Source organism: Rhincodon typus, chromosome 7, assembly GCF_021869965.1.
Source record: "Rhincodon typus isolate 14 chromosome 7, sRhiTyp1.1, whole genome shotgun sequence".
NCBI lineage: Eukaryota > Metazoa > Chordata > Chondrichthyes > Orectolobiformes > Rhincodontidae > Rhincodon > Rhincodon typus.
Genome location: NC_063338.1, coordinates 41963189 through 41988188, shown reverse-complemented (window position 1 = coordinate 41988188; position 25000 = coordinate 41963189). Strand labels below are relative to the sequence as shown.

At 38.6% G+C, this 25000-nt stretch overlaps 1 protein-coding gene across 4 annotated transcripts in view; it reads left to right on the top strand.

Moving 5' to 3' along the window:
* Positions 1 to 1997: 1997 nt before the first annotated feature.
* mtx2 (metaxin 2) overlaps positions 1998 to 25000 on the top strand; it is a 77183-nt gene continuing 54180 nt past the window's right edge. Inside the window, exons 1-3 of one of the 4 annotated variants that reach the window (XM_020521366.2) lie at positions 2003 to 2174; positions 18680 to 18727; positions 19456 to 19502. In XM_020521366.2, the coding sequence (XP_020376955.1) occupies positions 2135 to 2174; positions 18680 to 18727; positions 19456 to 19502 (135 nt within the window). In that variant the 5' untranslated portion in view covers positions 2003 to 2134. Of the gene's footprint in view, positions 2175 to 18679; positions 18728 to 19455; positions 19503 to 25000 lie in introns of those variants that run through there. The other 3 variants (XM_048598787.1, XM_048598788.1, XM_048598790.1) reach the window with 3 other exon arrangements.

The window sequence follows — 25000 nt, the reverse complement described above, 5'->3', positions numbered from 1 at the left end:
TCTTGAAATTCTGGTATCTTACTGGTGTCTTCTGCTGCGAAGACTGATGCAAAGTACCTATTTAGTTTTTTCCACTATTTCTTTGTTCCCCATTACTACTTCTCCAGCCTCATTTTCAAACTGTCCAATATCCACTCTTGCCTCTCGCTTACCTTTTATAAATTTAAAAAACTCTTGCAAAATTCTTTTATATTACTAGCTAGTTTACCATCATACTTCATCTTCTACTCTGTTTTTTTTAGTTCTCCTCAGCTGGATTTTCAAGCCTTCCCTCTAACCTTCATCACATTGTATGCCTTTTTTGATGCTTTTATGCTGTCCCTGACTTCCTTTATCGGCCACGGTTGCTTTCTTCTCCTCTTAGTATGTTTCTTCTTCCTTGGGATGAATTTCTGCTGTGCCTCCCAAATTACCCCCAGAAACTCCTGCCATTGCTGCTCCACCATTTTCTCTGCACGAGGTTGTTGTACACATTGGAACCAATGACATAGGAAGAGATAAGGACGAGGTTCTGAGGACAGATTATAGGAAATTAAGCAGGAGGTTAAAAGTAAAGAGAGAGGAAGGTATTATAGAGCAGTTGGCCTGACATTGGTGGTGTGAAAAATGTTACAGTTTACTATAAAAGGTTTAATAGCAGAACACTTAGAAAATAGTGACTGTATCGGACAGAGTCAGCATGGATTTGTAAAAGGGAAATCATGCTTGATAAAACTTAGGATATTTTTTGAGAATCTAACTAGTCGAGTCAATGAAGTAAAGCCAATGGAAGTGGTTTACTTGGGTTTTCAGAAGGCTTTCAATAAGGTCCCACATAGAAGATTAGCATGTAAAATTAAAGAGCATGGGATTTTGGTAGTATACTGGCAAGAACAGGAAACTGGTTGGCAGACAGGAAATAAGGAGTAGGAATAAATAAGTCTTTTTCTGAGTAACAGGCAGTGCCTAGTGGGATACTGCAGGGATCAGTGCTTGGATCCCTGTTACTCACAATATATTTTAATTATTTAGATGAAGGAACTAAATGTAATATTTCCAAGTTTGCAAAAGACACAAGGCTGGGAGGGTGAACTGAGGGAATGATGCAGAGATGCTTTAGTGTGATTTGGATGAATTCAGCAATTGGACAAATGCATGGCAGATAATGTCTAATGTGGATAAATATGAGGTTATCTACTTTAGTAGCAAAAATGAGAAGGCAGATTATTATCTGAATGGCGATTAGATTGGGAAAGGGGTAAAGCAACAAGGGCTGGGTGTCCTTGTACAGCAGTCACTGAAAAATGCATGCAAGTGCAGTAGTCAGTGAAGAAGGCAAATGATATATTGGTCATCATAGTGAGAAGATTCAAGTTCAGGAAGAGGGATGTCTTGCTGCAATTGCTCAGGGCCATGGTGAGACCAAACCTTGAGTACTGTATGGAGTTTTACTTTCTTTATCTGAGGAACCGAATGGCAGAACAGGTTTGAAGGGTTTAATGGCCTATTTCTGCTGCTATTTTCTGTGTTTTCTTTGGCGACTAAGCCTTCAGTTGCTTAAGACCAAACCCTGAAATATCCTCCCTATACATCTCTACTTCATTTTCATCCATTAAGATGCCCTTGATACCACCCCTTTGAAGAAGCTTTCGAATTGAAGTCTCCTCTGTCCTTTTGTATAGTGTCTGGGATGTTTCACTATGTTAAATACGCTACAGAAACTTGTGGTGGCTGTTCCTACATTACAGCAGTGATTACACTTACAATGCAATCTGTTGGCTATAAAGTGTTTTGAGATGGCTCTGATTGCGATTGGCGCTTTAAGAATGCAGTTGTTCTTCTCAACCATTGGTGTTTCCAGCAGTCTTGGCTCCAAGCACTGGAACTCCTACCCCAATCTTCTTCTCCTGCTCCTCCATAAAACAGCCCACATTGCCCAAGCTTTTATACTGATCGTTATGCTGCTTTGAATTCAGCACAAGACTCCAGCGCAGCAGTTCCAAGAACAACCGCAGATGTCGCACATGTGCATCACCGATGGCCCTATACAGGAAGTGACGCAAGACCGTCGGAAGTGAGTGTCTGCTGTGGTTGACATTGTCTCGGGAAGAGTTTGAAGCCTTTCCCCGGCCCAGGAGAGCAACGGCTTTGTGCCATGTCAATAGCAACAGACATGTTTGTCTGCCAGATGGCAGGTAATGACTTCAGAGCTGCTTCGTGCTATCATAACGGGGTTAGCTTGGTCCCTGCTGGAGAGAGCAACAGGTTACCCGGGGAGGGGGAGGGGGAGGGGGAGGGGGATCTGCTGGCCCGGTGAGATTCTTAATTCGTCCTACCTTGGGTCAGTTGCCGCCTCTATTTTTATTACGCACTTACATTAGGTTGTATAACCCATGCATGCATTATTTGATTAACAGTAGCGCAACTTTTTTAATAGTGTCGCGGGGCTTTGGTCATCAGTCTGTAACATTTCTGTTGTTTTGAGGATTGCGAGTTGTTTTCCACCGTATGAGTTTGAAGATGACTGAGTAAATCAACTGGATTATTTCTAATTTTGAGTTTTAATGTAAATGCTACGTTGTTTACAGTTCAGCTGCAAACAATTCAAAGTTAAAAAAAAACACTTTGCCTGAGTAACCTCTGGGCCAATTCAAAATACAGACTATTTAGACTGTAGTTACATGACTTCATTTGAATCTTTGTAACATTAAAGTTGTGTGGGACAACGCATGCTTTGAACATGAGGTTCCCACTCTTAGCTCGGGCACGATTCAAATTATCTGATGATTCTAGTGCATTAAATTACCAAATATCTGTTACTTATGCTTTTAAAGTACTGAAATACTTTAAATGATTATGAATAGACTATATAACTGCATGTTAAATTTCTGGATTTTCTGTGCATTAGATAGTTCATAATCTATATTGATTATTATATAGCTGCTGTATCAATAAAGATATAGAATGACAGTCTGAAAGAAAATATTGCAAGTGATAAATCTGAAATAAAAACAATCCTGGAAATGCTTAACAGGACTGGGAGTGTATGTGGAAAGGAGTTAGCATTTTAGGTAAATGCCTAATGGGAATTGTCTTAAAATCACATTTTAGTACTTAAAATTGTAATTGCAATCAATTTTAATTGTGATGAAAAGACAAAGTATTACTCATCTATTTTGTGGAAAGTGTGTCTACTGATGTTTTGATAAGTTTATTGTGCTTAGCCCCAGCTGTCAAATTTATTCAGTATTTAATTTCATACATATTAATTGTGGCAAAACTCAAGCATAATAAATCAATCTCTCCAATTAAATGAGCCTTTTAGATATCTCATTGAATCCCTTCCAACAATAGCAACTACTCACCGGGGTTCCTTTGACATTACCTTCCAAACCTATGACTTCTACCCATTTAGAAGTACAAGGGCAGCAGATGCATTTGCACTCTACTATGTGAAAATTGCTGTCCTAATCATATCCTATCCTGGCTTTTTAAAACAAATTTATTAATGGGTTGTGGGTGTTGCTGGCTCGGCCATTCCTAATTGTCCTTGAGATGGTGGTGCTGAGTTGCCTCTTTGAACCGGTGCATTCTGTTTGATATAGATAAACCCACAATGCCATTAGGAACAGAGTTCCAGGATTTTGATCCAGCAACACAGAAGGAATGGCAATATATTCCAAGTAAGGATGGTGAGTGGCTTGGAGAGGAACTTGCAGGAGATGTTGTTTCCATGTATCTGTTGCTCTTGTCCTTTTGGATTGTAGTTGGCGAAGTGTTGGCTAAGGATCCTTTGTGAATTTCTACAGTGCATGTTGTAGATGGTACACAACTGGCAGTGTGTGTCAGTGGTGAAGGGAGTGAATGTTTGTGGGAGTCGTGCTCATCAAGTAGATTACTTTGCCCGGGATGCTGTAAAGCTTCTTGAATGTTATTGGAGCAAGTAGGTTAATATTTCATCACACTCCTGTTTTGTGACTTGTAGATGATGGTCAGGATATGGGGAGTTGGGATGTGAGTTACTCACTGCAGGATTCTGAGCCTCTGACCTGCTTTTTTTACGACCAGATATATATTGCTAAATAAAAACCGAAAGAACTGTGGATGTTGTAAATCAGGAACAAAAACAATAGTTGCTGGAAGCTCAGCAGATCTGGCAGCATCTGTGAAGAAAAAGATCAAGAGTTTCGGATCTGGTGACCCTTCCTCAGAACAATTATATTGCTAGTTCAGTTCAGTTTCTGGTCAATGGTAACCCCAGGATATTGAGAGGGGATTCAGCAATGGTAATGCCATTGAATGTTGAGGGGTGATGGTTAGATTCTGTCTTGTTGGAGATGGTTCTTGCTTGGTATTTCTGTGGCATATACATTACTTACAACTTTCAGCCCAAACCTGGATATTTTCCAGATCTTGCTGTATTTAAATTTGGACTGCTTCGGTATCTGATTAATGAATGGTGTTAAACATTGTGCACTCATTGTCAATTGTCTGCACTCTGACCTCAAGATGGAAGGAAGGTCATTGATGAAGCAGCGAAAATGCATGGACTGAAGTTACTATCTAGAGGAACTCCTTCAGAGATGCTCTGGTGCTGAGTTGACTGACCTCCAACAGCCACAACCATTTTCCTTTCTGTTAAGTATGACTCCAACCAATGGATAGTTTTCCCCTAATTTCCATTGACTCTAGTTTTGCTGGAGCTCCTTTGTGCCGCATTTTGTCTGGTGTAGCCTTGATGTCGAGGCCTGTCACTCTAACCTCACCTCCGAAATTCTGCTCCTTTGTCCATGTTTGAACCAAGGCTGTAATGAGGTCAGGAACTGGGGCTGTGAGGCTCTGGTGGAACCCAAACTGAGCATCAGAGAGCAGGTTATTGCTGAGCAAGCGCTGCTTGATTGCATTGTTGATGACTGCTTTCAAGAATTTGCTGATGACTGAGAGTAAACTTTTGGGACAGTAATTGGCCAGGTCAGATTTGTCCTCCTCCTTATGTACAGGACATACCTGGGCAATTTTCCACATTGTTGGGTAGATGCCAGTGCAGTAGCTGTACTGGAATAACTTGGCTAGGGATGCAACAAATTCTGGAGCAAAAGTCTTCCATACTGTTACTGGAATTTTCTCAGGACCTGTAGCCTTAGCAACATCCAATGCCTCCAGCTGTTTCTTCATATCTCATGGAGTGAATTGAATCAGCTGAAGACTGACTTCTGATAGTGAGAACCTGTGGAAAAAACCGAGGTCAATCAACTCTAGCTCTGAGTTGAACTGTAAAGCTGTTGTTCACTGTCACTGGATCAAACTCAAGGACCTCCCATCCTAACAGAACTGTTGGTCTCTCTGCCTTCCAAGGGTAACAGCGGTTGAAGATTGCAGCTCAGCACCACCTCTGGGGTAATTAGGAATGGGCAATAAGTGCTGTGATGCCCACATCCCATGAACAAACTAAAACAAACTACATAGATCATACATCCATGAAAGTAACCATTGTGGTTAAAGGATTACTAGGATTGCTTATTTGATTTAAGTTACCAGTGTAGGTTCTTTCCTGATATCTGAGTGAATTTCCAATTTCCGTTATGGCAACAATGCTAAATCAAATATCATATTATCTTCAGATGAATGTGATGGTAGATATAACATATCTCCTTGCACACAAGGTTTTACATGCCATTAACATCCCAAAAACAAGGTTAAATGTTGCTATAATCGTTCACAGGGAGATCTCCCAAGAACCTGGAGTGTTCTTGACGTTTAACTTTCTATTCGGGCATCGAGTATTGAATTGGGGGCATAAAGGGATAAAATGAAGTCCTTTGCTGAGCACAGATCATTCAACATCAGAGAGGGGAAAATATGGTAAAAACACAGCCATGAGTAGGATCAGAATCTGAAAGGAGGGGTGGAAAAATCCAGAGGGCCTTGGTAACTGAGAGTCTTTGGACCTTGCATGCATTAACACTAAAAGGAAGGGAAAATGTTTCTTGTTAGAATGTGAAATGAGATGAACAATGAAGTGGAGTTGGGACCAGGACACTTCTGAGATAGTTTGGGAAGAGAGTGTGAATGTGATTGTGCATGGCACTTAATGTGGATCTCAGGATGCAGTGGGAACAGCTGTCTGAGGATCATTGCTTGTCTTGGAGGTACCTGTAATCTTGGCTGAATTCAAAATTTGATGGATAGAACTTAAGTTGGAATCCATGTGAAGTAGGGCAGAGCCTGAGACAGAAACTGTGTGATGAAATGTGGCGTGAAGGGGATCTTTAATAAACACTAGGAGGGAAGTAGATAACAATGAAGGTGAACAAACTTCAAGATTAAATAAAAACCCCATCAATGATTAGGAGAGGAATCCCACACTCCAGTGAAAGCTTGACAACCCTATTAATGGAATCATACGTTTTTGGCTAATGTCTCAAGTACATCTATCGCAATCCCTGAGTATATCTTGATCTACCAGAGGTGGTGTTACTGTGCATGCATTCTGTGATGTGGAAATACTGCAGTGATTAGACCCTATGGTCTCATAACATCACACTAAACATGGACAAGAAAGCCTCCTGTTAATTACTATCTACTTTATTATAACATACACCTTCTAACTGATAAAATGGTGCTCCTTTATGCTGGGCAAGGTCAAAAATCACACAACACCATGTTATAATCCAACAAGTTTATCTGAAAATTTGCGTTTTCAAATAAACCTGGTGTCGTTTGATTTTTGACCTTGTCCATCCCAGGCCAACACTGGCATCTCTACATTATGCTGGATACTAAGTGTGTAACTGCAATTGACATAATAGCAACATAACAGACCAAGCTAACTGAATCGTGATAGACATAGCTGCCAGGCTGAGTCTCTGGTAGGTAGTCTGAGAACCAACATTGAGAAATCTACTTGACCACTTCCTTCCCAACCTCATTGTCGCAGGTTCAATGGCTTTCCTTCTATCAGAATGTCAGTGTGGGGATGTTCACTTAAAATTTCACCATGTACAGGACCATTCTCAACTACTTTGATACTGAAGTGTCCAAATGCAACAAGACCTGGACAATATCCAGGTTTAGGCTGATAATTATTAAGTAACATTCACACAAGCAATGACTATCTACAACCAGAGAGAATCTAATCATTTACCTTGATATTCAATGGTATTACCATCACGGCCTGAACAGTCGACATCCTGGCAGTTACCATTGACCAGAAGCTGACCTGGACCAGCCATATGAATACTGTGGTGACAAGAACAGGTCAGAGGCTAGGAATTCTGCAGAGTAGCTTCCTGATTTACTTCCAAGCTCCGTGAAACCTGGACACCATTTACATTTGACATGCGAAACTTCAGTTTTGAAGATGGATTGACGAAGTTGGGACTGTTCTCCTTAAAAAAGAGAAGACTGAGAGACTTGGTGGAGGTTTGCAAAATTATGAACATTTCCTTCCTGCTCATAAAAAGAACAAGACTGAGTGGGCATAGATTTAAAGTGGTGTGAAAATGAAGCAAGTGAGATATGAGAACTATGGAAATGTGATGAAGGCAGGTTCAATTGAGGCTTTTAAAAGGGCTTTGGACGTTTTTTGGGATAGTAATTATATTCAGGGATATAGAGAAAAGGCACTAGATAATAGAGCTGGACTAGTTAGTAGAGCTGGTGCAGGCATGATGGTTTGAATGGCCTTTTGCACTGTAGTAAGTTTCTGATTCTGTGGTAGAGGCAGGTTCAAGAGGGCATTGGATGATTATTTGGACAGAAGTAATGTGCAAGGTTTTTGGGGGAAGAAGCAGAAATTGGTACTAGGTAATGATTCTTGTTTGAAGAACCAATGGGCCAAATGGCCACATTCTGTGATTCTGTGAAGTTAAGAGTATGATAGCATATTCTCTGCCTGCCTGAATGAGCTATGCTTCAACAATGCTCAAGAGACTTGACACCCCATGCAGTGTGGAGACCTATAATTATTTGGATTCAGTCACCACCTTCAACATTCACACACAGCTTCACTGACACAGAACACAATTGCAGCAGTGCATACCATCTGCAAGATACATTGTAGCAACTCCCCACGCCTCCTGCAACAACACTCCTCAAACCTGCGACCTGTATCACTTAGCAGCACAAGGGAAAATGATGTATAGCTGTACCATCATCCGTAAGTTTCCCTCAAAGCTATAGACTATCCCGACTTGGAACTTTATTATTGTTCCTTCAGTATTGCTAGGTTAAAGTATTGGAACTCCCTTCCTAAAAGCATTGTGGGTGTAGTCGACCATGAGACTTCAAGAATGCACTGACCGTTGCCTTTTCAAGGAAAACTAGGGATAGGCAATAAATGCTAGTGTTGCACATATCCCGTGAATGAATTTTAGAAACAAAAATGACTACCATAATTCTCATGGGACACAAATTCACATTTTCATGTCAAGGCTACTCTGTTGCATTGCGTGGTGCTACCATTGTGTCTAACATTTCAAAATTGGGCATTCATGAGCTGTGTGGCATCAAAAGCAGCAATTCCACCACAATCTGTAACTTCATGATCATGAATAGAGCTTTCTCTGCCTTTACTGTCAAGCCAATGGATTCACACCAGAAAGGAAACTTAAGAGTATGGAACTTGAACATTTGTGTAATGAGTTACTTTTGGAGCACATTCAGGCACTGGTTCAGATGTGGTTGTTGTATTGGAGCAGAAAATTGCAAGGTGCCAATTGAAAATAAGATGAATTTAAAGAAACCTTTTCATGTTGTAATTGAGACATAGTCCAATAATTGGAAGCCTGTGCCAATAATCCAGTGAACATGACTTCAGAGCTCATCTTCATAATTTGATAATTTGATTTTGTCACTTATAAAAAAATATCTGGCAAAAAAAACTGGGTCAGAGTGAGCACAAAGCTGTTAAGTACCGTAAAAATGCACTTAATTCATTAGTATTCTTGTATGGAAAGAATTCTGTTCTTGGTAAATAAATTAATTATAATCAAACTGATACTGTTGCAATCATTCAAGTAATAAGGCCAGCACTATCCTAGATCAACTGAGCTTGATAATATAAATGCTGGCCTGGCAAACAATGCATACATGGAAAGTCAGGTTAGTTTCACTTGTAACAGAACTAAAAACTACAAAGATACCCTACAACTGTTTTGCAATTTTCTGGTCATCTGCCAAAGATATTATGCAAAAGCTTGCATGGCATAGTGTTCGCCAAAATAAACCAATACTATCTGGGCCTTGTAGTTACCAAAACTGAAACAAAACATGCTTGAACCTCCTGGATTATGAACTGTTAGCATAATGCCCTCTCATTTACTTATTTTCCAACAAGTCTTTTTGAACTATTTTCTTGCAGTTTTGTTATTGCATATCCATTTTGAAGTTGACTAAGAAAGATACATTCCAGTTGAACTCTTTGTATATGTTCTATCGTGATGGTGATAAAATACGGACTATTCAAATTCCATCATCTGATTTTAATAATTTCATGGATTAAAATGGTTTTAAAGAGGGATGAAACACTATCTTTGAAAATCACAAGTCATCTGGCCAGATACATTAACCATATTCCATGAAACTAACATACAATAAAGCAAGCTTGAAATGAAATTAATGCTTTATCAAAAGGTGCTGAAACTGGTCAACCCAGTCATGTGTGAAAAGGTCTTTGGCTCCTATTTTCAGTTATACATCAGACATTGAAATACACAGGTCAGCTTATTTCACGAAGTTGTTTTTGTCAGAGCATGAGACATGGATTTTATTGTAGAAACAGATCCAGCTATAGGAAGTGTTCTCTGCTTTTGAAGAAAGAAAAGTGCTCAATGACAGAACTGATTGCAGAAAAACCATCAGGATACCAAGAATTTAGAAAAGGCTTTCTGTGGTATTTGCTACTGCTGATAGTTGAGGACAGCCAGTAAATAACCATGGTCTCAGGTTAAAATCTTGTGCCTCAAAGACAGCTGTAAATACTGCACATTTAGGCAGTATATTCCTTTCATCTTCCTTTTGTACTGGACACTATTTGTTTTAACTTTTGTGCCTGTAAGAATGCTTGACACTATTTTTCTTGCGATTAGCTGATAATGAAATTATGCTGTTTTTCACTGAAGAAGTCCTTGCATATGATTTCTTACTGCTACACTGGAAACTGGTTAACTATGTTTTAACTGGAGAGTTTATTGCCTCATTCTGAAAAGGACATAAATTTTGAGACCAACCAGAGAGGTTGAAAAGACGATCCGATTCACCTCTCGTCATCTGATTCTATTTTTACTCATTCACGGGATGAGGGCGTCGCTGGCTAAGCTAGCATTTATCTCTAATAGCCCAGAGGATAGTTAAGTGTCAACCACATTGTTGTGGGGCTGGAGTTACATGTATGCCAGACTAGATAAGGATGGCGGTTCCTTTCTCTAAAGGATATTAGTGAACCAGATGGGTTTTTCTGACAATCGGCAATGGATTCATAGTCGCCATTAGATTCTTAATTGCAGACTTGCTTATTGAATTCAAATTCCACCATTTGTCATATTGGGTAAAATCGTGTTTTTTTTTTAATCAAAGTTTTAATAGAAACAGAATTTTTTTTAAAAATTGAAATAAAATGAAATTTCTTCTTCCATTACACCATGTGTAGGCCAAGAGGAATTATTCAGAGGTGTAATAGATGGGATTTAAAAGGATTGGTGGTCAACTTCGATACAAATAAGGAAAAATGTGGCAAGTGAGGGCCAATATAGACAATTGTCTCAATTGTCAATCTTGCATAAGTTAAGTAATTTAACAGAAAAGTATTTGAAGTGGGTAGGAAGGGCAACACTCAGATTTTGTTGGAACTTAATTCCCAAACAAGGATAGTTCCAATGGAGAGTAACACGTAAATATGAAAAAATAGTTTCTTTGTGTTAATCCTCATCAAGAATTTCTCTTGGAGTTATTTTTGTTCCAGCTGTGAGCAAGTTTTCACTGTTTGTTGGGCAAGGCTAGAGCTGTAGTGTGGAAGAAATTCCAAGGAAATTTCCTGGCCTTTGCCTTCTCTACTTCCTAACTCACAATCCATTGTCTTGGTATTGTTATTTTTGATTCTCCTGGATTGTAAGTGAAGTCATTCCAGCACCTTAAAATAAACACTCCATTACAATTCACTCTAATTATTAGCTGCTGTAATTTTTGGCAGTGCATTTCAGTGATAGTATTTCTGCACAATGCATAAGGCTGTATGGTCTATTTATTATCCATGCATATAGTGTTGTCAATCTACTGTAAATCGCTGAATCTTCGAACACAGAAGGAAGCCTTGAATGTTTTGTTAATATACTAGTGCTGAAAGTGAAATTGAATGCTCTGAAAAATCGAATTGTGCTAGTTCCTCTATATTAAGGCAAGATGTTTGTGTTGGGAATGGAATGTTTTTCCATTTGGGGAATCGCTCAACATGAAGCCTTTCCAGATTAGTATAAAGTAACCAGATGCAAATGAAAACTCCCTGAAAATTGTTGAAATCTTAGAAAAACTAATTATTTCCAGCTCTCACATCAGCCATCCTTACGATTAACCAAATTTTGCTAAAGTAGAGCCGAGTTTTATGTTGTTGTATATCTATATGTGGTAGGAACCGGGTTGTAACTCTAACTTTTTCTGGGTTGCTGGAAGTTGAGACTTTGTGTACCATCGGTGTAAGTTAGATGCATAAAGTATGTTGCTGAGAAGACGCATTCAATAAGATAGTTTGCTTTGGCAATTTCACTCTTTTTCAATCTAATTTTTCTTATGTATTCTTCCTTTTGCAGTGAAGATATCGATTCTTGCACAGACATGGTTTCATGGGTACTGGTTATTCTCTGATACCACAGTCAAATAGCACTCCACATTTCTCAATCTAGACAGCGAGTGTTAACTAATGGGGGAATCAGTGCAACTATTTTTGTTTTTGCCAGGCATTCATATATGTATTCTTCTTGCAGTGGTAACTTCCTGTTGATCTTGATGAGGAGCAAACACAATTTTAAGCTGTTATCAATTTACTTTTCCTTCCTTCTCTCACCTATGATTATAGGGAGACAATGGACTAGTAGTATTATTGTTGGTAGATTATTAATCCAGAAACTCAGCTAATGTTCTGGGCACCTGGGTTCAAATCCTGCTATGGATGAATTTGAATTCAATAAATAATCTGGAATTAAGGGTCTGATGGTAACCATGAAGCCTGTGTCAATTGTCGGAAGAACCCATCTGGTTCACTAATGCCCTTTAGGGAAGGAAATATGTCATCCTTATCTGGTCTGGTCTGGTTAGGGTGGCACGGTGGCTCAGTGGTTAGCACTGCAGCCTCACAGTGCCAGGGACCCAGGTTCGATTCCAGCTCGGGCAACTGAGTTTGTGGAGTTTGCACATTGTCCCCATGTCTGCGTGGGTTTCCTCCAGGTGCTCCAGTTTCCTCCCACAGTCCAAAGATGTGCCGGCTAGGTGGATTGGCTATGCTAAATTGCCCGTAGTGTTCAGGGGTGTGTGGGTTATAGGGGGATGGGTCGAAGGGCCTGTTTCCACACTGTGGGGATTCTATGATTCTACATGTGACTCCAGATCCACAGCAATGTGGTTGACTCTTCTGGGCAGTTTTTACTTGAGACATTTAATCTGTTGACTCCAATCTATGCCCTTTGCAGGATTCTTATATTTCCACAATTAATTGCACAATGACAACAAACAGCGTGAAACAGAAGCCAAACAATGAATTTCCATCAGCATTTAGAGGATTAAAAACCACAAGAATAATCCCAGCAGCTTCTTGTTGCTGTGTCTCCCTCAGCAGGCCCACACACAGCCCGAGAAAGGCCTCTCTATTACTCCCCTACTCTTTCAACCCCCCCCCAACCGTCCCAGGCTCACACCTCCATGTGCTGGGCAATGAGGGATGGGCAATAAATGTTGGCCCAGCCACAGATACCCACATCCTGCGAATGAATTTTTTAAAAAAAAGGATGCTAGATGAGATATAACGCCCCCCCCACCCCCATATCAAAGACTGGAAATACTAACTGGGAACCTTTTGATGTATAAAGCTCAGATATTGATTGTTTTACCAGACTAGGCCAAGTTTGTGTTTGCTTTTGTAAATGCATCTTCTCTATTTTTTATTACTGGAACAGTGGCTAATAATGTGGAAATAGCAATAATGGTTAGATGGCAGAAATAGATTGATTTATGTCATGAACTGAGATTGCCAGCCTAGGCATAAATGTAATGAAGTATCATTTGTATCCAAAAAAATTGTAGGCTGATTATATGGTCTGGCTATTGGCATGGTTCCTTTGGCTAGTTATTCAGTTCACTAAACATTACTCAAACAGTAAAGAAAACTGACTGTTTATATAATTCAGTTTATGAATGTATATTTGTGAGCGACTATATTAGATGTTTATAAATTTGGAGGGAATCTCTTAGCTGCTATCAACTTAGCCCTAACAGGAAAATAGACAAGTGTGGGAGTATAATGCTGTATGTAGCTCAACAGCTTCCTGAAATTCACTGTTGCAACACTTAAGACTAGGCAGTATGGTGTAGTGGCAGAGGGCTTCCTTTGTCTGTGTGGAGCTATACCAATCAAAATGCCAGTGCCTTTGTATAGAATGGAATGTGGAAAGCCTAATAAACGTTGCTTTATGCCCACTCTTTCTAAAAGAAAACCTGATTTAAATTCTGTATTGTAAAAATCAGATCTTGAAATGTTGTAGAGACCTCTATTGGTAAACAGAAGACCTTGGGGAAATTTCCTTTTATGCCCTAGACACAGTGAGTTGCAAACAGTAATCCATATACTATGGAAATATGTAGCCCAAGGATAAATGAAGTTGGATTTTAGTGGAGCTTTTTGTGTCATAAATCACTGTGATAGAAGAAAACAAGCTTGTGTGGTTAAGCTACATGTAGTTTTAGTGTTTGGTGATGTAAGAAATTTTACATCGTGTTCAGTACTTTTAAAATGCATGTTTTGTACAAGACTGTTATTTAAGCCTGAAAATCACAGCTGTAGCTGTCAACTGTGATATTTACTGTTCCATTATTTATTGGCCCTGAACAAACTGTTAAGGCAGATGGTTCAAACACAGACTGTTTCCTGAATTTAAAACTGTTTTTATATTAAATTTTTACTTTTCAGTTTTACAAAATTTGTATTTGAAGTTGTTCTGCAAATATAATTTCTAAAGATATTCCAGTAAATAGAGGCACTGTTTTACTCTATTCTCCATTTGAAACAAAATGTAGATAACGTTGTGTATGGTCACTGAAATGAGATGCATACTTTTTGAAAATTTGTTCTTGAGCTTCACAGATGACCATGTTTGTATTACTGAATTTAGTTTCATATTAACCGGCTATAGCTAACAAAAATTTTTTTTTAGATAAAATATATTTAGTGTTTGTTTCATGTATCCCTTGTTGTAGGAGTGAAACTTTTTATTCCTCCCAATTTGTTTGTTACGAAGTGTAGAAACTCAACTAATATTTATCCTTGGGTATGGTATTCTAGGAAGTTTTTACATCTTAATCGCAAAATAAAACCGTTGCCGTTGTTTGACAAACCACTGGATTTATAGCCTTTCTTGAAGTATTTAAGCTTCTATTATTGCGTATTATTTTAAAGGTGACTAATCAGGTTAACCATAATTAGTAGGAAAATATTGTAACACTTATTTAGATTTTTTTAAAAAGGCTTTTGTTATGAAGGTGTCAGAATTTTTAACATAATTTATTTGCTTGAAGTAAATATCAAAGGTAAGCAGTATTTCTCAGATTCAGGGAAAAAATCCGGCTAATAAAATGAATACAATAAGTGAAGGCTTTCTGACCTGTAATTACATAGCTAATTTCTGTTCTTATGATTTCAGGCAAACGAGGAGTGTGTTCTAAAAATTGGCTTTAGCTAGTGGTATTTGTAGCAAAAAAAGGTAGAGTCTGAATTTAATGTTTGATGGCCAGAGAATCTGGAGAATTGCCTAGTTTTCAGATGGCTTATGAAGCCGTTTGTATATTGCAAGTGTCTAATGTACACAGGTGTCACATGAAGATGATATCACAGAACTATATGGTCAGTATACTAACAGCACATGCGTGCATAAAGCCATTGTGCTGCATTCTGCTCCCTTCTACTTTACAAGTCTTGATGTCTGCTTCTTCCTAATGATGCTGTAATTTTTATTCACATCTTTGGTAACTATCAACTCAGTGACTCAAATACTTTCCTGGTCTTTCCCCCTCTGTAAATTGCAGCTTCTCTCAAAGCTTTGCCCATTTTCTTGCTTCTTGAGATCTCTTGATTTTGTTATTTGATGTTCACTAGGGCCCATTAGTTCTGTGTGCTCAATGAACATAGCAAAAACTAGGGGCTGGCAATTCAGCCTCTTGAGCCTGCTCCACCATTTGATACGATCACGGCTGAGCTCATCTTGATCTCACCTACACTTCCCTGCTCATTCTCCATCACCCTTTAACCCCATAACTAATTATAAATCTGTCTGCCTCATCAAATTTACTCGATGTCCCAGCATCCATTACACTCTGGGGTACTGAATTCCATAGATTCATGACCTTTTGAGAGAAAATGTTTCCTCATCTCTGTTTTAAATCTGCTATCCCTTATCCTAAAATTATGCCCTGTATGAAATAACTTCAGGAGCTATATTCATGCTTTACATGTCTTATTGAATCTCCTTAGCCTTCTGTCTTATGCTGCTCGAACATTCGCCTCGCATTTTCTGCTTCTGACTTTTGTCTTTTAATTGCATTTCTATTACCTGCTGCTGTTTTATCCATCTTGCTCTTGCACTTTCGTTCGCCCGAAGTCTTTTCACCTTGTTTTTATTATTGCTTTCAAACTCCCACTGATAATTTTTATGTTCACCTAATTAACAATTCAAAAAATAGGTAGGCAAGCGAGTTGTGAAGATGATACAAAGACTCGGCAAAAGAATATAGATTAAGTAGGTAAGCAAATGTTAGGCAAATGTGAGAAAATATGAGTTTGTTCATTTTGGCAGGAAGAATATAAAAACAGAATATAATTTAAATTGAAGGAAATCACAGATGCTGCCATACAGAGAGATCTAGGTGTCTTGGTACATCAATGACAAAAAGTGTGCAGGTACAGCAAGTAATTGGGAAACAAATGTAATATTGGTATTTATTGCAAGGGGGATGAAGTATAATAGTAAACAATCCTTCTACCACTGAATAGGGTATTGGTGAGACCATGTTTGAAGTATTGTGTTTAAATTTTGGTCGCCTTGCTTAAGCAGGGATATACTCTCACTGAAAGCAGTGCAGAAAAGCTTAGCTAGGCTGATTCCTGGGATGAAGGAGCTGTCTTATGAAGAAAGGTTGAGCAGGTGAGGCTTATATTCATTGTAGTTCAGAAGAATGATCTTATTAAAACATAAGAGACTCTGAAACCGATTGACAGGGTAAATGCTGAATGAATGTTTCCCCTTGTTGGTAGTCTAGAACATGGGATGCAGTTTAAAAAGAAAGGATCTTCCATTTGAGATAGATGAGAAGTTGCTTCTGAGTGTTGCTGTTTATCTTAGATAGCCACTGACACTGGGTTCATAGATTTGAAGCTGAGTTCAAAAGAATTATTTTTATCAAAATGGTATTGTGAGTTATAGATGCAATCAGGAAAATGGAGCAGTGGCCACGATCAGATCAGTCATGATCTTATTGAATGGTGGAGCTGGATGGAGGTGTAAATTGACCAACTACTATTTTGTTTGATTTAATGATTGGATTGACTTACTTCACAGTTGATATCAAACTGTTACTGTCATGTCAACTGGATAAGCTAATTGCTAGGAAACATTATACAATTTGTAGTAAGGCAAAAATCATTACCATATTTAAATGACTTGTTTTATCACTTACAAGGATCAGTGAACTCTTTCAGTGATTGAGGTCATACAGTATATTTCAACTAGGACTCATGACCAAGTAGATGAATGACAATGTTCACTACCATTCGTGACTCCTCAGATACTGAAGCAGTCCATGTTCAAATGCAACAAGATCTAGACTACCTCCATATGGGCTAACAAGTGGCAAGTAACATTTGTGCCACACAAATGCCAGGCCATGACCATCACCAATATGAAACAATCTAACTGCCCCTTTACATTCAATGGTGTTACCATCACTGAATCCCCCAATATCAACACCCTGGTGGTATCATTGACCAGAAACTCAACTGGACTCACCACATAAGCACAGTGGCTACAAGAGCAGGTCAGAGACTAGGAATACTGTAGCGAGTAACTAACCTCCTGATTCCCTAAAGCCTGTCCACCTACAAGGCAAAAGTCAGGAGTGTGATGGAATACTCCTCGCATGCCTGGATAGGTGTAGCCCCAACAACACTCAAGAAGCTTGACACTATCCAGGACAAAGCAGCTCACTTGATTAGCACTATACCCATAAGCACCACTCCCTCCTTCACCGATGCTGTGTGCAGCAGTATGTACTGTCTGCAAGATTCATTGCAAAAATTCATCAGAGATTCTCAGACAGTGCCTTCCAAACCCACGACCACTTCCATCAGGAGGGACAAGGGCAGCAGATATATGGGAACACCACCACCTTCAAGTTCCCTTCCAAGCCACTCATCATCTGGACTTGGAAATATACCACTGCTCCTTCGCTGTTGCTGGGTCAAAATCCTGGAATGCCCTCCCTAATGGCACTGTGGGCCAACCTGCAGCAGGTGGACTGCAGCAGTTCAAGAAGGCAGCTCACTACCACCTTCTCAAAGGAAATTGGGGATGGGCAATAAATGCTGGACAGCAGGTGATGTGCTCATCCCACAAATGAATAAATAAAAAAAAACAAAGTTGGTTTGCAGGTGCAGCAGGTAATTAAGAAGGTAAATGGAATATAGTCCTTCATCACTGGAGGGATGGAGTTTAAAAACAGGGAGGTTATGTTGCAGCTGTATAGGGTCCTGTTGAGGCCACACCTTGAGTAAACTATATGTTTTTGGTCTCCATTTTTGAGAAAGGATGTTATGGCACTGGAGGGGGTGCAGAGAAGGTTCGTTAGGTTGATTCCAGAGATGAGAGGATTGTTTTACGAGGAGAGATTGAGTAGACTGGGAGTATACTCATTGGAATTTAGAAGAATGAGGAGGGATCTTACAGAAACATATAAAAATATGAAGGGAGGAGATTAGAGAGAAGCAGGGAAGTTGTTTCCACTGGTGGGTGAAGCTAGAACCAGGGGACATAGCCTTAAAATAAGGGGGAGCAGATTTAGAACTGAGTTGAAGAGGAACTTGTCCACCCAAAGGGTTGTGAGTCTGTAGAATTCCCTGTCCAGTGAAGCATTTGAATCTATCTCATTGCTTTAAAAAAATTCAAAGCTAGATTTTTGAACAGTGAAGCAATTGAGGGTAATGGTGAGTGGGTGGTAAGTGGAGCTGAGTCCACGAGGGGATCAGCTATGATCTTACTGAATGGCAGAGCAGACGTGAGGGGCCAGATGGCCTACTCCTGCGCCTATTTCTTATGTTCTTATGTTTGTAGCATGTTTTAGTAATAAAATGATGCTGCTAGTTCTCCTCAGAAGTTAGTTCTACTGTTTTAAATTCAGACATGGTTCTCTATACCTGTACATTTCATTTCATAGATTTATTTTGTTGTTACAGCTGCAGAACCTTGGCCAGAAAATGCAACACTTTATCAACCCTTGAAAGGTAGGTGTTGCATTTTGGAATCAAATCTTGTAATACTTTGTATTGTATCACTTTTTTGTTTTTCCAACTAATTGTGTCATTGAATCAAAGATTCAGTGCATGTCATGGATAGTTTTAATACTTGATGGTCTTTCATCCTATTAAGAAAATTTTACTGACATGTGCCTGTCAAATAAACAACATTCATGAAATCTAGACTTCATGATTTATTATTCAGCTAGTGTAAATAGCTTATTGTGAAATGATATGCTTGGAAACCCTATCGATAGGTTTACCAACAGTTGGGAAATGATTTGTAGGCCTATCAGATATTTAAATGCTATGGCAAATGTGGTTCTCATTAAAAAAAAACATAAAATGCTTCACATTGGTAGAGACAGTTCAGTTTTCCTTTAGCAGCTCTTCATATATCATCAGCTCATGTTACGGCCCCCATTTGGGGCACAGCAGCCTGCTCCAGTTGTCAGTAGACTGCAAAGTAATGAAGACTAATGGGTTGCTGCCCCAGTCCTCTAAACCAAGGAATTTTTATTGCAGTGAACTTGTCATCTTTCTTTCTTCTGACAGACTGAAATGTTTTATAATGTTAGCTTCAAATAGCTTTTTAGAATGCTATTGGAGACTTTTCTTGCTTTAGGTAAGCAATGCTAAAAGATTATTGTGTACTAATGGTCTGATTCAGGTGATAAAATTTCTTTCTATGTGTCTTTTGTCCTCTGATTATGCAGGTGAACAGATTTTGCTGTCAGACAATGCTTCCTGTCTTGCTGTTCAGGTAGGAATATAAGCATGACGTTCTTGGTATTAAAGGTCAACTAATCAGATTGGATGCAAAATTCTTAATCAGTTTGAGAGAAAACACATACTCTGGTATAAAAACTTCTATGAAACTCATTAATGCTTATTTGCCTGAAAAACCTGTTCAGTTGGCAGAGGATTGTCTCAGAAAATAAATGCACGCAGAAAGTGGTGACCTGGGGATCAATAGGAAAGCTCGATTTATCAAATTTAGATATTGTAATTTTTGTTTTTTGCATGTTGTTGGCTCTGAAAAACTTATAAGGAAAGAAAAATGTACAGGGTATTGATGGTCACTGCTAGATGACTGGTAAATATTTTTAATCAACCTGTTCAGAAATGTTATGACACAGCTGGAGCAGGTGGGACTTGAACTCCGGGCCTACTGCTATTCAAAGTATTGTGGATATCTAATTGTGGAAAAACTTGTCTTTTGTGATAGGTTATTTGCTTGACAGGGCTGTCAAGTTTAATTCAATATTTTCGACACCTTCCATTTTTTCATAGGTTTTTAATTTCGGAACAGAAGAAGGATGAGGCTTTTTTTTTCATTCAGAGTTGTGAGGATGAGAAGTTCACTGCAAAAGAAAGGTGGAAGCACATGCAATAGGACTTTGAAAAGGGAATTAGATATATACTTGAAAAGGAAACATTTGTCGGACTGTAGGGAGAAAGTAGAAGTCAACTAATTGGACAGCTTTTTCAAAAATGCTGCCATACGCACAATAGGACAAACAGTACTGTATAATTTGAAACATCTCACTATTTTTCGGTATTTTGCAATTCTTGTAAATTGTACAAGTAAGCAATTATAATGCTTGAGTTTTTGCTGGTGGTTTTACTTAAGTTCATTGTCTCATTTTGCTTCTAAACCTGTTTTCCTCATAAATTAGCACACTTAATTCACGTCTTTCAAATATATGAATCGGTGCTGCATGTTTTTCTAATAGACTGGACTTGATCAAGAAGCACTCTTATTTTAAATATTGTGACATTTCCAAAAGGTGGTAGGTTTACCGAAAAAAAAAGTAAGATTAAAGTTGTTTAGAAATTATTCAACCAGTTGTATCATCTGACTACAAATTATTCCTATAGCATTCTTAAATTAAAACAATGAATGTTCAGTGAATTCTGGGTTTCAACACATAACCTTTTTAGTTGATGTTCATTCAGAGGTACAGTTTATTTTGTTTATTTGCTTGTGAAAAACTCAAAAGTACCAATGAATTTTAGATGATACTGGTTCTTCACTAGGGATCTTTAAACTAAGTCCTATATTGTGGATGAGGGAGTAATAAACAATGAGCAATAAAGAAAAGCTATAGCAAGTTACTCATTAATCTGGAATATTGATTTACCCAGACTGTACATAAAGTACAATGAGTTGTAGTTACTTACATTTTACCTACTAGTTACACAGAAAACGGATACTCAGCCCAACAGGTCATAGTCAGAGTTAATGTTTCATATGTTTCTTCTTCCACAGTGCTTCATCTCACACTATCAACATTTCCTTCCTTTATTTTCCAGTTTTTTTCTCCTTCCCATACTTATCCAACTTCCCATAAGTGTTTCAACATGATTCACCTCAACTACTCTATGGGGTAGTAAGTTCCACATTCTAATTACTTTACAATTAGATACATTTCTCGTGAATTTCTTGTTAGAATCATTAATGACTATTTTATTCTTCTGTCCCCTATTTTTGGAACCTCCTTCGGTATTTGTTTTCTGCATTGCACCACATAAAATTTTGAAGAACTCTTCAGGTCATTCTTTATGAGAAAAGGGACAGCCTCGCCATTCTTTCCCGATAACTACAATCACTTAATTATTCTAAGTCTTATGAATCTTTTATGCACATTCTCTAATGCCTCTTTAGCCTTTTTGTAATGTGGATGCTAGAATTGAACACCATATCATAAGTATGATCTAAACAAGATTCTGCATAGGCTTAACATAACTTTTCTGTTTTTGAATGTCATTAATTTGGAAATGAACCACAGTGCTTTGTCTGCGTATTTTTAAGGCCTTTGTAAACCTCTGATACTTTCAATGGCTTGTGGACTCTATACCCCATATTTCTTTACTCCTTTACTCCATTTAGTCTGGTATTTCTAAAGAGTGCATAAACTCCAACCAAATTGCACCACCTCAGACCCAGTTATTTTGTTTATGTACTTAACAATTGACTTCCCAAGTCGAATTTATGATATAGGAAATATTGCATATAGTAACTGTTTTAAAAAGTATTTCTGTTAAGGCACCGTGAAATGTTTATGTAGCTACAGAAAATTCCTGGGTCATTTTGAAACATATGTGAAAAAGGTTGATTCCTGAAGGCATTGTTATCTTCCAGCAGTACCTTCTCAAAGGCAATTTGTCAATTTATCGCAAATAACAGCAATAAATTATGATCTGGAATGTGAATCGGAGGGTTCTCTTAGAATTAGGCTTTCGTTACTTTACCTAAAATACATGAACTCTTCTTTAAAATCTAAAATTGTAGTTTTTGGTTTGTAAGCATTCATACTTCTGCATAGGATTACCACTTCTCTCTCTCTATGTTCCACCCAAAATATTTAATGGGGTAGTTATTGACCCCACTCTTTAACAGTTGCATTGTCAACGTGTGGGTGCAGGAGTGGTGTCAAGTGGGTTGGAATTAAAACCACAAAACATGATTTTGCTCACCATTTCTTTACAGCAGTGCATGAATGACTTTTTATGCCCCTGTGATTTCCAGGTTTTCTCTCAGCTGGAGCATTTCTCTGTTTTCTTCCTGCCTGCCTTTAAATATTAAGGATAATGGCTCTTGAATGCATCCAAGATTGACATAGAAACTATCTGGCTATCTGATTCTCACCTTAATGTTGCTGACATCCGAGATCCATTTCCTTCTCTGATTTCTAGCTGCTGATTCAACCAGTTTTCTTAGCGCCAGTGATAGATTTGGATGAGATCAATCCTTCCAACTACAATCTATGCCCCTGTAACTGATTTTAAAAAGACTTTACTATATTTATCCTGCAGAGTTATGTTAAATCAGTAGCAGGACCTTAACAGAAGTTGGAAGGAAAGGTTGTCACTTGGATAACTCAATTCTGCAAGAATGAAGTAAAGTAAATAGCTACATTATAAAGAACACGCCTCACTTCGGAAACTGTTTAATTGGCTGTAAAGAACTTCTGAATGCTTCAAGATAATGAAAGACCGTAAATAAATCTATAATAAATCAGTTCTTTGCTATTAGTCTTAGGAAGTATTAATATGGTGGTAATGTTGCATTCAGTAGCTTGACCAATTATTTTAAGAGGAAATCTTGATGAGAGAAAATTTCAAATATAAAACAAGCACTAATCTCTCTACTTTTAAGTGCTAAACATATATTCAGGGTGACCAATAAAACAAAACTACTTAAGACAGAGTTAAAAGACAATCCTGTATTGATGGATGTCCCATGGAGTTGGGTGCAGTCCACTCTTGAAGACTTTTAGTCATGCCCCACTGCTTGCTGGAGATGCACTGGATTTGGTGTGAATGCGGCTGCCACATATTACAGCACGGTCGGTCAACAGCAGCTCCCATACCAGTCCTGGGCATCGACAATGGACAGACATTTAGTTTGGTGGCTTTGCACAGTGAATCTGTGCCTTTGCTTTAGGGACAGGGTCATGATTGGCCTTTTGTCTCTGTGGGGACCAGTTTAAGAGGGAGTTCTGCCACATTTGATTCAAGTATGGTCACTAGTCAGGGTCTGTGCAGATTTTGGCCATGGCTGGCCAGTCAAATCCCCCAAGGAGCTGGTTCATGGTTGACCCATCGTCATTGTTCATAGAATTTTTAAAAAAGTTTAGAAAGGGGAGTGGGAATGGAGATTGTGAGGCAGGTGTAGATGTATTTACCTCCGGAAGTATGAAGCCTATGGTTGACAGAATTGGCATCTAGTGGGGAGATGCTAATATTAGTGTTAGCAGCTTAGTTAACGCTGAGGCTAAAAGCCAGTGGCAGAGGATCACTTGCTGTTGTTTCTACGTTGTGCAATGATCATGTGCTTTAGTGTCCACGTGGATGGTGGCAAATTAACTGGCAACAGGATGGGTAATTGAGCTGAGGTATGAGGGAGGGGACTGCATTTTGGTTACTGTGCATTGACAGGGGAAGAACATCTTGAATATGTGAGGTGTTGACAACACAGGCATACAGTATTTTTCCAGTACAATGTTCTTACTAAGGCTGATAGCCTTCTACTCATTCTTTCTAATCACTTGGGTCTCTGTTCTGAGAGATTATGGATCTTCCTCAGTGAAGGCAAACACACAGTAATCATTTGACTTCTCTGCTATTTCTTTGTTCCTGTTTTCAGTTCTCTTGGCTCTATCTGTCATGAACCCACATTTGTTTTAGCCAAAAATTCCTTTTAATGTCCGTATAGAATCTTTTACAGACCACTTTTATGTTTGTTTTACTTGTTTGCATTTATATTCTAATCAGCTTGTTCTTATCAGTTTCTTGGTTCTTCGTTTGTTTAATTCAATAAACCTCCTAATACTCTGAATTATTGCTGTTTCTGGCAACTTTATAGGTCTTTTCTTTTGATCTCGTACAATCCTGAACTTTGTTTGTTAAATACACTTAACTAATCTTTTTTGTGTTTTTGTACCTTGAAAGAATGCATAGATGCTGTAAGTGGTGTATTAGTTCTTGAAAAATTATCCATTGCCTGTGTAGAGCCCTGTCTTTTAATGTATTTTCTCAAGCTGTCACAGCCAATTTGTGCTTTATGCCTTCATTATTTCCCTTTTTCAAATTTAGTACCCCTGCTTCAGAATGAACAATCTCACTTTCAAACGAAATTCTATCATATTGTTGTCATTCTCCCTGCAGGTTATCTTACAAGGTTTTTACTTAGCTCTTTTTCATTGCATAATACTAGATATAAAATAGTGTGTCCTCTCGTTGGCTCCACAACATATTACTCTAGAAAACAATCCCTAACATACTCCTGAAACTCTGGCCTCTACACCACAATACAGAACATTTTCCAGGTATGTTCTGTACTCAAAAAGCAGGACAAATCCAACCCAGCCAATTACTGCCCCATCCGTCTACTCTCAAGCATCAATTAAATAATGAAAGGTGTCATCAACAGTGCTGTCAAGCAGCACTTGCTTAGCAACAACTTGTTTTCCAACATTCAGTTTGGGATCTGCCAGTGTTACTCATCTCCTGATCTCACCACAACCTTGTTCCAAATATGGACAAAAGAGCTCAATTGACGAGATGAGATTGAGAGTGAATGTCCTTGAAATCAAAGCTACGTTTGACTGATTGTGGTATCAAGGAGCCCTATCAAAACTGAAGTCAACGTGAATCGTGGGGAAATCTCTCCGCTTGCTGGAATCACATCTGGCATCAAGGAAAGTGCTTGTTGCTGGGTTCAATTCCAGGACATTGCTGCAGGAGTTCTTCAGG